Source organism: Lissotriton vulgaris, chromosome 12, assembly GCF_964263255.1.
Source record: "Lissotriton vulgaris chromosome 12, aLisVul1.2, whole genome shotgun sequence".
Taxonomy (NCBI): Eukaryota; Metazoa; Chordata; class Amphibia; order Caudata; family Salamandridae; genus Lissotriton; species Lissotriton vulgaris.
The window spans coordinates 128,433,494-128,450,300 of NC_141700.1; the positions used below are offsets into that span (position 1 = coordinate 128,433,494).

A 16,807-nucleotide genomic window follows, 5' to 3' on the forward strand; every position below is an offset into this window, starting at 1 on the left:
CACGTGGCTTTTCCCATTTCTGTGTTCACACATCTTTGCGCTGCTTTTATCTTTCGTATGGAGTCATATTTTCACTGAAAATAAATTGATGAGCACTAGCATAGCCTCGCAATGATGTGCACCTTAATACACAATGATGATTTTTTATATCAAATATTACAATTTAAGTTGTGTCCGTTTTAGTAGACTGTGATTCGAATTTAATTTCAGTTGTAAGACTTGCAGCCAGAGGCAAATTTCTCTTTACAGACTTGACAAACATGCTTCCCATGCAATTTATGAGGGCCTGTATGAAATGTTAGCCCACCCTAAGCCATTTGTACTGGGGAACATATGGCAGAGAGGAGAATTCATATTTCATTGCTGTATAGAACACAATAGCTATAGGGTTAAGAGGAAGAAGTGAATATCCATAGACATATGCAAGTTTCTTTTAACAGTATCTCCAGAAAGCATGTTTGCCAGATAGCAAATAAGATAGGGAAGAAGTTGCAATTTCTAAGAGTATAAGGCAAGGTGATGAGGGGAGAAGTGGAACATAACTCAACAGTACAGTAGGATCCCCGAGATGGTCCCTGATTGTCGTCTTGGATATCCTGGCCATCTTCTGTAGATTTTCTGGATATTGTATTAATTGGAGTAAGTCCTTGCTGTTTGTCCTAGTGGGAGAACCACCTGTCCCTTTGAAGGGATGCCCTATACAAATACATACTGAGGGCTTTAAGTATCTAGGGATATTTCTCTCCTTAGATCCATCACTCTGGTACACTCTGAACCAGCTCCCACCTCTGACCAGGCTGGGGAAAGATATATAATTGGAAGTCTCTCCCCCTTTCCCTGCTGAGTGAAGTGGCCCTTTTTAAAATGATGTCCTTGCCTCGGTTTTTGTACGCCCTGCATAATTCCCTAGATCCTGATAAGTCGTCTTATTTTAGGGAGGTAGAGCACCTTCAGGGGATCCTGCTGTGGGAAGGAAAGCCTCGTGTTGCTCTCAATAAGCTCACTCTGAACTGGTACATCGGAGGCAATAGCCTCCCGGATATTAAAAAAATATTACTGGGCGACCCATCTAGCTGCCATCAACCATAGCACTTATGCTCGACTGGGATATCCAGGCTATGCCATCGACAGATGGCTTGTCTCTGTAGGGAACTATAACAGAGCCCTTTATTCCAAACCTCAACACTACAAACTAACAGGCCCCACTAAACAGTCGGTGCATATCTGGCACACTACCACTAGAAGCCTAGGCTGAGATCGCAGACCTACACTTGCGACTCCATTGTGATTCAGAGCAGCTGGGTAGCCTGTTGAGATTCAAGGGGTTTGACAAGTGGGACCTTATTGGGATCTCACGCATAGGTGATCTATGGGAAAAGTCCGATATTAAACCATTTCCCACCTTGCAACAACAATTCGACCTGGCTGACACAGAATACTTTCGTTACACGCAGATCAGGCACGCTTTGCGCTCCCTTTTGCTGAGAGGTGCCACCCTTCCTTAGTCTTCTCCGTTGGAGGACAGGGTATTGGATGGACACCTCCCTGATAAAACTATTTCTTTAATATATAAAAAGTTGATAAATAATATGCCAGACTCTCTTCATTCACTCGGGGAAAAATGGTCAGGGGATGGAATTGAGATGGATGACGAAGAATGACAAGAGGCCTTTTCCTCGCCTTGAGTCATGGCTATACCAGCGCGACTCCGATTAGTGCAATTAAAATCCTCCATAGAGTATACGTGACGGGACCCCAGCTGGTGCAGATGGGAAAAGTGGACGGGGGGAATGTAGACAGGGTTGTGGCCAAGAGAGTATATTTATGCACACTATTTGGGAATTTGACCTTATTCAACCCTCCTGGCATAGGATACATGACACAATCAACACAGTGCTAACCTCCCAGCTTGGTCCTGAGGCCTGTAGATGCCTATTGAATATTTGGGAACCGACAGATTTGAACACTTCTCTTACATAGTGGGTCACTCTGGGGCTTATGCTAGCTAAGAGAAACATCGCACAGTTATGGGGAGCATCACATCCTTCTACAGTGGATAAATGGAAGAACGACCTGGATTGGTCCATATATAGGGAGAACACAGTGTATATATGGCTCGGGTTGCCCTTAAAAGTGGACCCGCATATGGGGTTTGTGAAATTCCTATTACGGTGATATATGTCAACCGCCCCGCGATGTCAGTTATGATGATCCCCCTTCCCCCTAGATCTTCCGGCAATATACTGCCATGATTGATTTTACCTATTGTCTCCATGATGCCAGATTTATTACTTCCTCTGTATTGAAATTAATATGCTGATGTATGTTAATAAAACGTTTTACAAAAAAAACAGTACCGTTGGACTAGGTAGAGTAGAAGAGGGGAGGAGCACATGAGGAGGTCAGAAACAGGGAAGGTTGAGGAATGGAAAAAGGAGGGCATGATTAGAGGAAATGGATCAGAAAGAAAAAAATACAAATAAAAGAGCAGGGAATTGAGACAGAAAAAGGGATGGGAAAGAGTGAAGGAGAGGTAGAAGACAGTGAAAGATGAATATTTAAGGGAAGGAGAGCTGAAGAGAAGGAAAGGAGATAAGAGGGTAATTGGGTGAAGGGCGAGGAGAGGTGTAGAAGCTGGAGAAGAGGAGAAAGAGAGAAGTAAGTAAAATGTTGCATAAGAGATGAGGAAGAGAAATGGAGGTTATTTTGTGAGCTGATGAGGGGATGAAAGACAATGAATAGCAAGAGGGAGGTAGGTAAAAGGAGTAGGCAAATAGGAGGACAAAGAGGGCTGAGTAAAAAAAACTGAAGTAAGTAACAAAGTACAGTAGAGAGGGTGGGAAATAAAGTGGTGCAGTGAAGTGGGAGGGGGAAACCATACAGGTGCTGTGATTTTCTCACTGCCCATTCACCCCACTGCACCTCATACACACTTTCGCATGGAGGATGGGGAGGAGATAATGCTTTCTTATTTTGAATGTGCCCATGCGCTGGTTCCCACATCCGGTAAAGGGCATAGGGGCTTCATAAGTAGAGCTGTCCAGGCATGGCAGTGGGTGGGCTCTTCCATATATATATGGCGTAGTCTATCTTAGATATGCTAGTGAGCGCCGGGTCTTGGCCTTCAGCATCCTGATGAACATTGCTTCTAAAACAGGACATCTCTTCCATTCTTCTACACAGGTCAACTAGAGCAGTTTACTTATTGGCTTCCTTCTCCTTTCACCTCCATCTTGTCTTTGTCCTCACTCCCTTCCCCTTTCTTCAACCCTCGCTCTTCTGCACACCTTCCTCATTTTGTCGTCTCTTCTTCTCCCTCCCCTCTGCTCTTCATATTGCATCCTGCCACTCCTTTTCCAGTTTCTCGTCCTCCTCTTTCATATCCTACTCTCTTCCTCCCACTTTCAGCCCTTCCTCCTTTTCTTCTTCACTCCCATTCTCTTTTACCTATTTCAATTCCTCATCAAATTATTTATCTTCCTGCTTCTTCTCCTCTTGTTCCTCCTTTTCTACTGCCTCTTCCTCTTTTTTTCTCCTCTTCATCCTCTTCCACTAGCCATTCCTCTGTCTTCCTACCTCTTACCCCTAATTCTCCTATTCCTCCTGCATGTTATTTTTCTCTGTCCCTTTCTCCCCTTCCTTCCCTTCTCTTCCTACCCCACCTTTCTTCCCCTTCCCCCTCTTCTTCCTCACTCCCATCCTCCTCCCCCCACATATACTTCTTCCATGCTACTTCTGTACCTCTTTCGTGTCACTGTTTTGTGAGTGATCTGCAGAGGCCAGGTAAGGAGTAGTGCAAGATCTCAGGGGCAGTTGAAATACAGATACTTGAGCTAATGGGGTCTCTCTGCTTATGACAGTAGTTCTGTATGAAACACAAGAGACAGTGCAGTGCCCATAAACCGAAGTCCAAGCCTAAGTTCCACTCCAAATCTGTTACCTAAAGTACAGCAGGAGAGCACTTCACACACTTTCAGGGAATAGCAGGAAACAAAAAAAGGAAGAAGTGACTAGGATAGCATGAGCTATGAATGAATAGAAGAAATGCTGTGAGCTTAAGCCTTTTGTAGGGAAAGGATTTTCCTTAGAAATCAATTCAAAATGATTGTAAAAAATGCACAATTTCATGGCTGTTGGTAAAGTTCCCACAGTTGGTAGATTTCTTTTCATTGCGCTTATAAATTCAGATGTGAAGATGGGAGCATCCTCAAATCCAATTCATATGTCTGAGGTGCAATAGTCATTTACAGTTGAGAATCATGGGTGTTAAATTTCAGTAATGACTCTCTCTGTGGAAGAGGAACGGATGGTCACTAAGATAGATCTACTCCCTCCATAAACAAACTCCTTAATACCCGCACTTTACTCCCTTTTACGAACACACTATGAGCCTTATTTAGAGTTTGGCGGCCTGCATAATCCATCCCAAACATGACAGATGTCCTGCCCACCGTACAATGTAGTAACCTACCATTTCCTTTTTGGTCAGTGTCTCTTTATGGCACACATTGTTGGAGTCCTCTCCTGAAACCATGCTCTTGAGCAAGTGGGATATGGTCATAATATTGTTCTCGATGGCCTGTGGTTGTGTGAAGCATAAGTTGGCTAGAGGGTCCATCAGAAATCAATATATTTGATGCGGTCATTAAAACAGGAGGAGAGTGCTTTGTTCAAACAGGAAACTGGAAGTCTTTTTGCAGTTTTAATCATTAGAATAATTTTTCAGAGTGGGCCTGCTTCATGATTCTCTGTGGCCATTTATTTATACCCCAAGTTAATTTCTTCCAGTAAGGCCTGTATACTCAGGTCTGTATCCTGTTCTCTTTTAGTAGAGGCTTGTGATTTGTTTTTAGTTTCATTTAATTAGATTAGAGCATTCCTTTGTAAATAGCGATTATGGTATTTCAAAAAGAACGGCAGCACCATATTGGATGTAGATTATAAGTTTCTTTAGAGAATATGGCTAACAAATGGTTATAAGAATGAGCAAGTCTGGCTCTGGTGAGTTTGCTCTTGTTGCGTTGCTGGAGTGGAATTACAGTTTCAGGTCTTTTTATCTGCTTTCAGAACGGAAGAAAAGAAGATCCTTTCCTCCCGTATTCTGCCTCGGAAGCCAAGTAAGGTGTTGCACCATTCGCTTACCATGCTCCATCAGCAGCTGGACGAAAGTAAGTTTTGTGCTGTTAGAAATGGCTACCTGCCTAGTATTGGGTGTTAAGAGCAGATACAAAACTTTTAGCTACAGCACTTGCTTCTGTTCTGTCAGCAAGACCCACATCTATTCTGCTTTAGCATCTCTGTCTTGATCTTCCAGGCTTGAGGTTAACAAATAACTCTAGTCTTGTACCATAATCTGGTCTAGGTCCTTCTGGTTCTGAATGCAGCAGACACCTTGCACATCTAAGCTATGACAAAAAGTAAATCAATGTGCCTAGTAGTGGGATATATGTGACAGCTTCACTAAATAGCCTCTTTTGGGACCTGTGCCATTTACTGCCTCTCTAAGCTCTGACCACCAGCCCTCTTAAACCATTCTTCAATATTGGCATGTGGACTGCTTTCTCAAAGGATTCTTTGTTCTGTACCACAGTTCACCAGAGCATCTGATTGCGCCGCAGAGGTTCATTTGGGCTTCAGATCAATCAGGGACTGGAATATGCTTTACTATGTTATACAAGCATTAGATAATGGCACATTGCTCCAAGCATATTGATCCTCTTGTCTCCGAAACATGCAGATATTGGGAATGTTTTACGCTTTCCAAGTATACACTAACCCTTGTCCTCTCTCTTGTGTGTGTGACAGTGTACAACAAGCCAGTGGAAGAGGACTCCCTGGAATTCCTCCTGAAGGATTACGACTTGATCTATGGACGTCGAAAACAGCTGGAATTGGAGATCCAAGCCTCCTTCCTGCGGTTTATGGCATGTGTCTTAAAGGGCTATCGTTCGTTCTTGCTTCCCATCACTCAAGCACCATCAGAGAAGACAAGGGACCTGAGCAATCTCTTCTTCCTACAAGGTCAGGAACAAAAATCTGAGCCAGATGGTGTTTGGAGTCTAGACAAGGTGTTTTTACAGCAGTTTGCAAAACTTAACTTAGTTCTTCAGTGGACTCAGTTGTTGATGTGCCTTGGAATGGGTAGGCCCTGGTCTAGGCGCTTTGTATAAGTCCACATCTCTGAAGAAATTTACTGACCCAGTGGTGGAGGGAAGTGTATCGGCTACCACACACAGTTGATATCATATGCTGTATAAATGTAACAACAAACCACTTGATGTGCCTCATAAAGTTTAGTCCAATTAGCATATTATGTTGAGGCTTGAGTGGGTTAGTTGAATTGAAATTGAGGTCAATTAGCTCATTGTGTCAGAGATGGGTTAATTAAGGTAGTTGAATGGTGCTGAAGCGTAGTTAGCTGGTTCTACAGTGAATAATGGATTGTTAAGTCTTGAAGTGTGCATTAGTCACAGGTACTAACATGATACCATTAAAGAACAACCCCTTGCTAATTCCATTGGTAAGTCACACAATAGTTCATCAATGAGAAACAAAACTTTATTTTCTTTTGTCGCTGTGTTTACAACATAGTTTTTAAGAATGCCTGCAGCGTTGTCTTTTTGCAACATCAGAACAGCTAATGTAATTTTATGTATGTTGGTGGGTTGGCTAACCTCTTCATTTGCTAAACTGAAGTTGATCCCTTGTGAGTCAGCTGGTCTGGTGGCTTAGTGGACTAATGCATCCACTGCAGGGACCTGTGTTTGACCTCATGGTCACAGATTCAAATCCTGGCGGGTCCACTCAGCCTTTCATCCATCTAAGGTCGATAAAATGAGTACCATTGAGTTGGGTAACAATAAACATCTGGCGCCAAGATATCCCGTTAGGGGTGAACTTGCGCTTACAAATACACGTTATATTGGCATATCAGCCAACCACCTGCTTCTCAGGCTGGCCGACCCCTTGTAGGGTGGGTCAGCCTAATCCTTTTCTGGCAGACCATCTTGTCTGGTGGATGGCAGACCTCACCAGCTTGTGGGTAGTCGGTCTTCCTTTTCGTGCAGGCAGTCAGACCCCCCTTGGCTGGCTGGTGGACTAGCTGATCCCCTTGACTGGCACACTGTTTGACCCCCTATACTGACTAGCTGACAAACCCACTTGGTGGTGTGCTGACTGACTCCTTGGTTGGTGGATAAACTGTTAGTAGCTTCCCAGACCTCTTGGTTGGTTCAAGAGACCTATTGGTTGTTGGCTGGATAGCTGACTACTTGGTAAGCAGGCTGGCTGACCACTTTGTCACTAGCTACTCTGACACTTCATTGAGGAACACAGATATCTCACCATTTAGATAGTTTAATAGTCATCTTATATTTTGGGGCAGCTGAAGCGACCTTTTGCTGTTGGGGGGTTGAGTAACCACTTGATTCGCTGGGTGACCAGGCATCTGCCAGGGTGGGGCGGCGACTGATCTTTGGTTTGGATGCCTGGCTGACCACTTGGTAGGGTGGCGTGCTGGCCACTTTGTTAGTAGACCAGCAGTCCACCTCTCAATATGTGGCGTCATCTGACCACCTGTTTGGTGAAGGGGACATCTGAGCACCTGCTTTAAGGGGGCCATCTGACCACCCGGTTTAAGGGGGCCATCTGACCACCCGGTTTAAGGGGGCCATCTGACCACCCGGTTTAAGGGGGCCATCTGACCACCCGGTTTAAGGGGGCCATCTGACCACCAGGTTTAACGGGGGCATATGACCACCCGGTTTATGGGGGCCATCTGACCCCCTGGTTTAAGGAGGCCATTGGACCCCCTTGTGTAAGATGTCCATCTGAACCCTGGTTTAGGGGGGCCATCTGACCCCTGGTTTAGGGGGGCCATCTGACCCCTGGTTTAGGGGGGCCATCTGACCCCTGGTTTAGGGGGGCCATCTGACCCCATGGTTTAGGGGGGGCCATCTGACCCCATGGTTTAGGGGGGGTCATCTGACCCCATGGTTTAGGGGGGCCATCTGACCCCATGGTTTAGGGGGGGCCATCTGACCCCATTGTTTAGGGGGGCCTTCTGACCTCTAGTTTAGGGGGGCCTTCTGACCATCTGGTTTAAGGGGGCCATCCGACCATCTGGTTTAAGGGGGCCATCTGACCATCTGGTTTAAGGGGGCCATCCGACCACCTGGTTTAAGGGGGCCATCCGACCACCTGGTTTAAGGGGGCCATCCTGCCAACTGGTTTAAGGGGGCCATCTGACCAACTGGTTTAAGGGGGCCATCCGACCACCTGGTTTAAGGGGGCCATCCGACCAACTGGTTTAAGAGGGCCATCTGACCACCTGCTTTAAGGGGGCCATCTGGCCACCTGCTTTAAGGGGGCCATCTGGCCACCTGGCTTAAGGGGGCCATCTGGCCACCTGGCTTAAGTGGGCCATCCAGCCACCTGGCTTAAGTGGGCCATCCAACCACCTGGTTTAAGTGGGCCATCTGGCCACCTTGTTTAAGTGGGCCATCTGGCCACCTGGTTAAAGGGGGCCATCTGGCCACCTGTTTTAAGGGGCCATCTGGCCACCTGTTTTAAGGGGGCCATCTGACCACCTGTTTTAAGGGGGCCATCTGACCACCTGTTTTAAGGGGGCCATCTGACCACCTGGTTGGGGGACCCTTCTGACTACCTGGATGGGGGGCTTTATGACCATGTGGTTGGGGGAACTCCCGGCCACCTCTTTGGAGCACGGGCCATCTGACCACCAGGTTGGTGTGGGAATCTGATTACCAAGGTTAGGGTGAGCACCTGACCACCTGCCTGTGTTGGGCACCAGACCACCTGCCTGGGGTGGGCACCGGACCACCTGCCTGGGGTGGGCACCGGACCACCTGCCTGGGGTGGGCACCGGACCACCTGCCTGGGGTGGGCACCTGATCACCTGCCTGGTGTGGGCATCTGACCACCTGCCTGGGGTGGGCATCTGAAAACCTGCCCAGTCGGTTGGCAGCTATGCTGGCACGCCGGCCCGGTCAGGTAGCCTGGCACACCGGCCTAGTCGAGTGCCCTGGCACGCCGGCCCATTCGGTTGGCCTGGCACGTCGGCCCATTCGGTTGGCCTGGCACGCCGGCCCATTCGGTTGGCCTGGCACGCCGGCCCATTCGGTTGGCCTGGCACGCCGGCCCATTCGGTTGGCCTGGCACGCGGCCCATTCGGTTGGCCAGGCACGCCGGACCATTCGGTTGGCCAGGCACGCCGGACCATTCGGTTGGCCAGGCACGCCGGACCATTCGGTTGGCCAGGCACGCCGGACCATTCGGTTGGCCAGGCACGCCGGACCATTCGGTTGGCCAGGCACGCAGGTCCAGTCGGTTGGCCTGGCACGCAGGCCCACTGGGTATGCCAGGCGTGCAAGCCCACTGGGTATGCCAGGCACACAAGCCCACTGGGTATGCCAGGCACGCAAGCCCACTCGGTATGCCAGACACCTGATTGACAGAGCATGCTGACACAGTCAATTGGCAAGGTACGTCAGTCTACTTGATTGGAAAGGCATGCAGAACGACTCCGTTGGCAAGGCATTCTTTTCCTGTCATTCAACAAGGCGATCTAGTCCATGCCGTTGGCAAGGCACGCTGACCCTCTCAGTTGCTTGGTCATTTGATTGAATGCCCATTTGACACTTTGGTTGGCAATTCATGTTGCTGTTAGGTTTGCAAACCTGCTGCTTGTAATTGGGTTAGACTTTTTAACTTCTTGGTTGAGATATTAGTTGACATTGATAGGCCTGTGTTTTTAAGGGGCTCCTGGATTGGTTGACTGATGTTAACAAATGTATGTTCATTCGCAATCAGTGTCAGAACCTACATCTTCTTTTTGTTGTTGTTTTTTTTGCCTTCAATCTCTGCAGGCTTCATAAAATCCAGAGATCGAGCATATCAGAAGTTCTATACTTTGCTAACAAAGACCCAGATGTTCTCTCAGTTCATTGAAGAGTGCTCATTTGTCAGCAATAAGCAGACATGCCTGGAGTTCTTTGACAGTTGTGTAGAGAAGGTAAGTTCTCTCTCACCTCTGTTCATTGTACCATATATAGGGTTATGCTGCTCTTTGATTTGCGAACAAGTCCATATGTATTCATTGTACGAAATTCTGATGAAGCAGGTGTGTAATGAAGGTTCCCTTTGTGTGAATAGTGGAACGGTCTTTATGGTTGTGTTAGATTTATGATATGTAGGTCCCCATAGCTAGGGGAAATGGTTGCAGGGCTGCTTTAGCTTCTTTGAGCATATCGGACAGTGCATACCCATATTGATGCAGTGTTATTTTTCTTTAAATACTTTTCAGATTATATTTTGCAATTGAGATGCTTAATACCTCAATGATTTAGTTAATTTGATTTTCATTCATGTTTGCAGAGTGAATGTATCATAGATCCACATCCTGTGCGGTTTTCACCATCTAGTGGTTGGACTCAAAATGGTATCCTGTTTTTTCTGGACATCAAATGTTGGAGTCCTCAATAGGCATGTCTTGAAATTACTCAGTATGTCGTTGACCTCAATTCCATTATGCCACACACTGTGGACTCCATCATTAGAGCTTTTGTTTTTAACAGTATCTGGGTCAGCAGCAGCCTGGTAGAAACTGCATCAGCAAAGGCTCCTACCGTATGTGACCAGAGGGGGTTAAGGTTGAAAACGAATAACCCACAAAGTTGTTAAATTTCAGGCCTTTTCACGGGTTTCACTATTGGGTATGAAAACAATGTGTTCTGATTTTCCATTAATATTTACCTCTGGATTGACTTATCATTTGGATTTCAACCATGGCCTATGCAAGACCAAAACAAGAGTCTGTCAGTATGTGGACATTGTATCATCAAACCTCTTGACAAATGCAGATTGAAAAATGCTTGACTCAATTTGCCATTGCGTTGAGCTGAGTTGAGCTGGTTCAATAGTGTCAGAGACATTCCAACAACCTAACGACTCCACCTCTAAGGACAAAGGTGATGCAGAGTTTGCAAACTACATTTTTTAAAACTTTATTTCATATTCAGAAGCTGGGGATATTTTCAGATATATCCCTTAATTTATATGAAATGCCACCCATTTGTTCGCATAATAGAGACCCTGAAGGCTGGAACAGAATGGTGTGATGGCTTTAATGCAGAAAAATTATTCTTGGAAGGTTGGTTAGTAAGTTAAGATAAGAGACATTGGGAACACATCAACTCCAAAGTGATATCAAAACTTCCTGCCTTACGAAATCAGAAGTTTTGTACTATTTGCTCTGAAAGAACATTATAAACCAAGTTAAAAAGCATGACGAGCCCAACTTGAAAATAAACCATTGACATAGTTATATCCTCGATTCCAGAAAAATACACATCCAACTTTGACTGATCTTAGTTCCAAAAATACTTTTCTCGGTTCAACACTGAAAAACTGTCTGTTCGTAAAAACGTAGTCTCCCAAATGAAGAGGGACATAAAAATGTGCCAGCCCCACAAACTAAATGGTGCCCAATCACGTGGACTAGATACTAGTCCCAGAGAGAGAAATCCATCATTCTTATTAGTCAAGGGCTTTTTTCAGAGAGGAGTCTCATTATGACACTAAGACACCATGACACCAAGAAAGGATGAACACAAATATAGTCCATAAGAAGATGAGGATTAATATTAACAAGATCAGGACGGAGGCTGTGAGCATGCTTTGGGAAAAAATAAGAAATAGCAATAGCTAGATGACGATGTTGAATCTTATTTCTAACATTCAGGCTATATGTGTCCACTTAAAATACAATCAAAGAGCATACAATTTATATGTGGTAACACTAGATCAGGAGCATTATGGCTTACTCTGTAGGAGAGCAATTACTAGTTACACATGCCAAGTCCTAGGCAGGGCAGACCCTGGGGATATAGAATTCCATGGATACCAAATGCAGAATTAACTGTTGGACCACTTCAGTAATGGCTAGCCGCCAGTGGTTGCAGAGTATGGGTGATGGGGATGTCTGGTCGTTGTAAAAGTGAACGTTTGTTAAGCGGCTTCCCAGATTGGCCAACATTTCAACCACCCGGCTGTCCTAAACACGGAAACTCTCTCATCTGGACAGTTCAGAATAACGAGTAGTGTAGTTTCACCCAAATTATACATATTGTAGATTTGATATCATGCATTCTTTAACCTCAATTATCATTATATTTTGCGCACCATAAACAAATCCTGGTACGTATAACTGCTATGATGTGGTGGGTAGATGTATGACCATCAAGAGGCCACTGATGGTGACCTCTTGGTATACAAGACTTCTCTAATATAACCTACCATTATAGAAGGAAAATCCTTTGACTGGCACCACGTCCATAACCGGCCAACGTACATGGTTTTAAGTAATCATTTCTAAATGGAGACTGCAAGAATATTAATAAACATTCATTGATACTACTCATGCTAACAAATGTTAAAAATAAATATACTCCAGTTTTTGCGCACATCAACACAGTGAGAGCCTAGAAGGCCAGGTCAGAATGCTCCTCCTCTAGAGTTGCCCAGGATGAGATCTCATACAATATGAATCTAAGGCCCCTCTCACCTTAAGGTTGGTTTGTGACTGCTATTTCACCCAACCATCAAATGCAAGGTAAATCTCCTCGTCCTTAAAAAAACACGCACCATACACCCCGCTTTACCTCATTGTCACTTTAAAACCTTGATCAACTTTCATTGTGCTTTATTCTGTGCTTTCTTTCAATTGTACTAGTGGTCCCCAAAGGTTTCCAGAAATCAAACGCTGCTGCCAACTCATCACATTTTTCGTCCTTAACCAATGAACGCCTCTCATTTTACTGCACCTGTTCTGCACGCTAGATTTATCAACATATTTATATAAAGCTAAAACAAATACATCCTTACGTTCTTGTACATCGCTTTCTTAGGTGCAAGTGGACCTGGAGAAGATGGAGGATGTTCACCTTATTGAGCTGGATGAGTCTCACCGCAGTGAGCACACTGTATTTATAATGCCACCCGAGGAGCCACAGGGTCCCGATGATACGGAACTGCCTGCGCTCTATAGGTGAGTCAGGTCTTTGGGCACAGGTTCTAAAGAGATGGTTGTTTACGAAGGATGCAACCAGTTTTAGGCTCTAAAATGTCTGCAGAATTTCTCCAGCGCCAAAGTGGAATTCTAGGATTGAATTATGCATACTTTGAGTAGCGCTTAGGAAGAAATTGTGTCTCTTAATAATGATATGTCATATTATGACTAGCAAGTTTGGTAACTCACCTCACAATACACTTTTGGTCTTTTAGAGATAAAAGCATTTGCGCCGTATGTCACGCCACTCTACTCTATTACACAGTTGTAGAATGATCAACAAACGTTCGAAAATTTTCGCTTCAATTGCAATGCATAAGTCACCATTATACTTAATTTCTTTTCCCGCCCCTTCTGTGTTGGTTTCCACTACACTGGTGTCCTTCTGGTCACACGTATTTGTCGTGTGCTTATAATATCCTTTTATGTTTTTCATTATATTTCGTTATATATTTCTTATTTAGCCCTGAAGAGTCACATCCACATGCTGTGATGAAACACGTGTAGGCTGAAGTGACAGATACAGTGATTCCCGAGAGGTGGACACTGTTTATAAATAAAATCCTTTTGAAAAATCTCCATTTGGTATGATCTATCCCGAATGAATGAACACTTGATGAAGAAGATATCATTTGAAAAAGTATAGTGTGCTCTGGTTCCCTGCCAAATTGACATAAGAGGGGGGTGGTTGTACCACTTCTCTTCACAGAGGTTAAGGTTTTCCTCTGACCAAGAAGCACCTACCTTGATGCTACGACAAGCTAATACTTTACCGTAAGAAGTTGAGCGCCAAATTTCTGAACACTTACAAAACCTACCCACAGACTTAACCAAAATGCTTGATATGTGTATGCAGGCAGTGAGGAGACAACAGATGCTGGAATTATCTAGAAAAGAGTCCTGTGAGCCTCAAGTGATGCTGAACTGCATGTAGATCTGTGGAGCAGGAGATTTAGAGGGTACAGAGCCATATGGATAGAGGAGTGGGGAATGGAGACAGCAAAGAGCCTAGAGAGATACAGGAAGGTCACAAGCTCATAGAGAAGGCATAGCTGTATTAGGAGATGTGGCCGAGTCTATAGGGAAGCTGTAGGTGTGTATAGAGACAGTAAGCAGCCCAGTATGATGATAGCTGTGTTCTGAGATGGGGAAGTAGCCTATTGGAATGTTAATGCGTTTTTGTAGAAAGCGTTTTGAGCCTGTAGGGATTCCTTAGCTGTGTATGCAGATAGAAGGCAGCCCACTTTAAAGCTGGACCTGTGTATAGGGATGGTGAAGTAGCACAGAAGAATGTTTTAGCTTTATGTTGAAAGAATGTGTTTCCCATTTGGATGCTAGAGCTGTGCATACAGCTGGTGCGGAACCCTTGGCAACATAAGGAGATGGGAAGCACCAAGAGGGACAGTGGAGTGTGTGGAGAGGACAAGAAGCCAAAGCAAGTACTGAAGCTATGCAGAGTGAGACAGAGGAGTACCAGAGCTGTGGGTAGGGAGGGTGGAGTACATAGTGGGCTTCAGGAACTCTATGGAAAATATTAATAACTCAGACGGATGATCAGACTGTGAGGCATTGGAGCCAGAGTCAGTTTAATTAGGGAGAATGTACGGATCTGAGAAGAAAACTGCAGTTCTGTATTGAGAGGATGAGGCTCCCGGGGTATACATAGGACTCTGTATGGGGAATGTGAAGAGAAAGGGCCCCCATGTATAGAGCATATGAGGAACACATAGGTCTTCTGAGGTTATATATTGTGATGGTTAGAATCCCAGATGAATGTTGATCTTCTGGACAGAGAGAACGGGGAACGCAAATGAATGTTGGTGGTGTGTATAGAGAGTATAAAGATTTCAAGAGATGCAGGAGCTGTGTATACATGGAGAGTGAGGATCCCAGAGGAATGCTGCAGCCTTGTTTGAATAGAGTAAGTGGTCCAGAGTAACTAAAAGGCTTTAAATAGTGAGAATGACGAGCTCTGGAAGAAGCAGGAGATGTATATGAAAAAGTATATGAACGGAGAAAGAAGCTACAGCTCTGTATTCCAGGTTTTGGGTGGACTAGCATTGCTGGGAGCTGTGTTAGAGTTGGGTTTGGAGGTCCGATGGATGCTCAGTCATTAATCGGAGAGTGGATGAAGCCCAAAGGGATGACCAAGCTTTGACTAGAAAGGCTTAGGAATCCATGTTCAAAGAGACGAGGAATTCCAGAGGGATTTTAGTTCTGCATATGGTCAGAAGGTTGAACTCTGGGAGATGCTGATGCATGTTTGAATAAGGCCATGAGTTTAGAGGGATGCTGGAGCCTTGTATTATGAATTTTAGGGGATACTACATATGCTGGCGTTTTGACAGCGATATTCTGGTACCATAACCCCACCCAAATGCAGATGACCACAATTTGTTGTTTTCACAATCCAGGTATGATAGCTTCCCACTGCTGAAGACTGAGCTCTTTGAGCAGCCACACGACCAATTGACGGTGCAGATGTGCCCAGCTCGAAGCAGTGCTCCAAGTAGTCCGGCACCTCGAAGAACCAAGCAGGTAAACATCCCTTACATACTTTCTGGTTACCTGTGCTCCATTGTCCTGCTACATGGACCTCCATATGTACCCTACTCTGCCTTGAAACTAATCTACAGATATTGAATAAAACCTTCGCTGGGGACCCATCCTTTGACTCCACACACACGTTTTTGTAGCTCCGCATTATGCATATCCCCATGCTCTCTCCTCTTTGTTTTTGATTTCCACCTTTTTCTCTAAAGTAGCATATGCACACTGTGTCCTATTTATAATTGGATAGTATGTTGCATCTGATCTGCAAATCCTAGATGAGTATGTCTGAAAAAGGTTTTCCATAATCTCCTTCAAGCCAATGGCAGACTTGCCTAGTTTTATTCATCAGTTCCTTCCCTCTAACACTGAATAGTAGGGTCACTCAAGGGTATTTAAATTTCCTATGTGGCTAAGTTGAATGGCAGGCACCACCCTTATTAAATAATCCGTAAAGTGGAGGAAACAATTTCTCCACACTCTTGTTGTCTTACTCTTTTTCTCTTGTTCATTCTTTTCCCGTCCCAAGACTCTTCATATAGAGGCCCCTCATTATTTATCCATTGTATTGATATTTCCTCCTCTCTTTCTCTCCTTGCCTGATCTCCTGTTGTGAAAACAATGTTTTTGGGAGCCATGCCCTGGTATAATTCCCTCAAAGGAAACAGTGGCTTGTCTAAAGAGAAAGGGAACTAACCGGTGTTTCACACCATGAGCTGAGTTACACTTGCAGCAATGATAGAATATTTAGATTTCAGAAATGATGTCTAAGTACCACTTGACTTTCCAAGGGAAAAATATAGGGGCCCACGCTGAATCACCCTGAACCAGTACACAGAAAAACTGTTGTCTTTTGTAATGATTAGTATTTGTTGTATGCTATTCTTCTGCATATCATGTAATCAAGAATTACTATTCTAATAAATACATCTCCCCAATAGCAAATATTTTCTGATTGTTCATAATATCTCTCTAACCAATTAGCCTAAAATTCACTGACTGCTTTGTCATGTGTGGCAGGAATTGCCTGGACATACACACTTTTTAAATACAAGTCATGCCTGATTGTATGCCAACGAGAGAGCGGGTACTCTTTTGAGAATATATGTGTGTGACACAAGGCTTAGATCGCTAATAATATGAAGGATAATGCCCACAGTGTGTTTGAGA

The 16,807-nt window shown here is 44.7% G+C and overlaps 1 protein-coding gene across 2 annotated transcripts in view; it reads left to right on the forward strand.

Moving 5' to 3' along the window:
* DENND4B (DENN domain containing 4B) overlaps positions 1-16,807 on the forward strand; it is a 286,354-nt gene that overhangs the window by 133,978 nt on the left and 135,569 nt on the right. For both annotated transcript variants that reach the window (XM_086947548.1, XM_086947549.1), the window contains exons 11-15: positions 5,068-5,168; positions 5,806-6,021; positions 9,888-10,033; positions 12,927-13,066; positions 15,502-15,625. In XM_086947548.1, the coding sequence (XP_086803674.1) occupies positions 5,068-5,168; positions 5,806-6,021; positions 9,888-10,033; positions 12,927-13,066; positions 15,502-15,625 (727 nt within the window). The remainder of the gene's footprint in view (positions 1-5,067; positions 5,169-5,805; positions 6,022-9,887; positions 10,034-12,926; positions 13,067-15,501; positions 15,626-16,807) is intronic.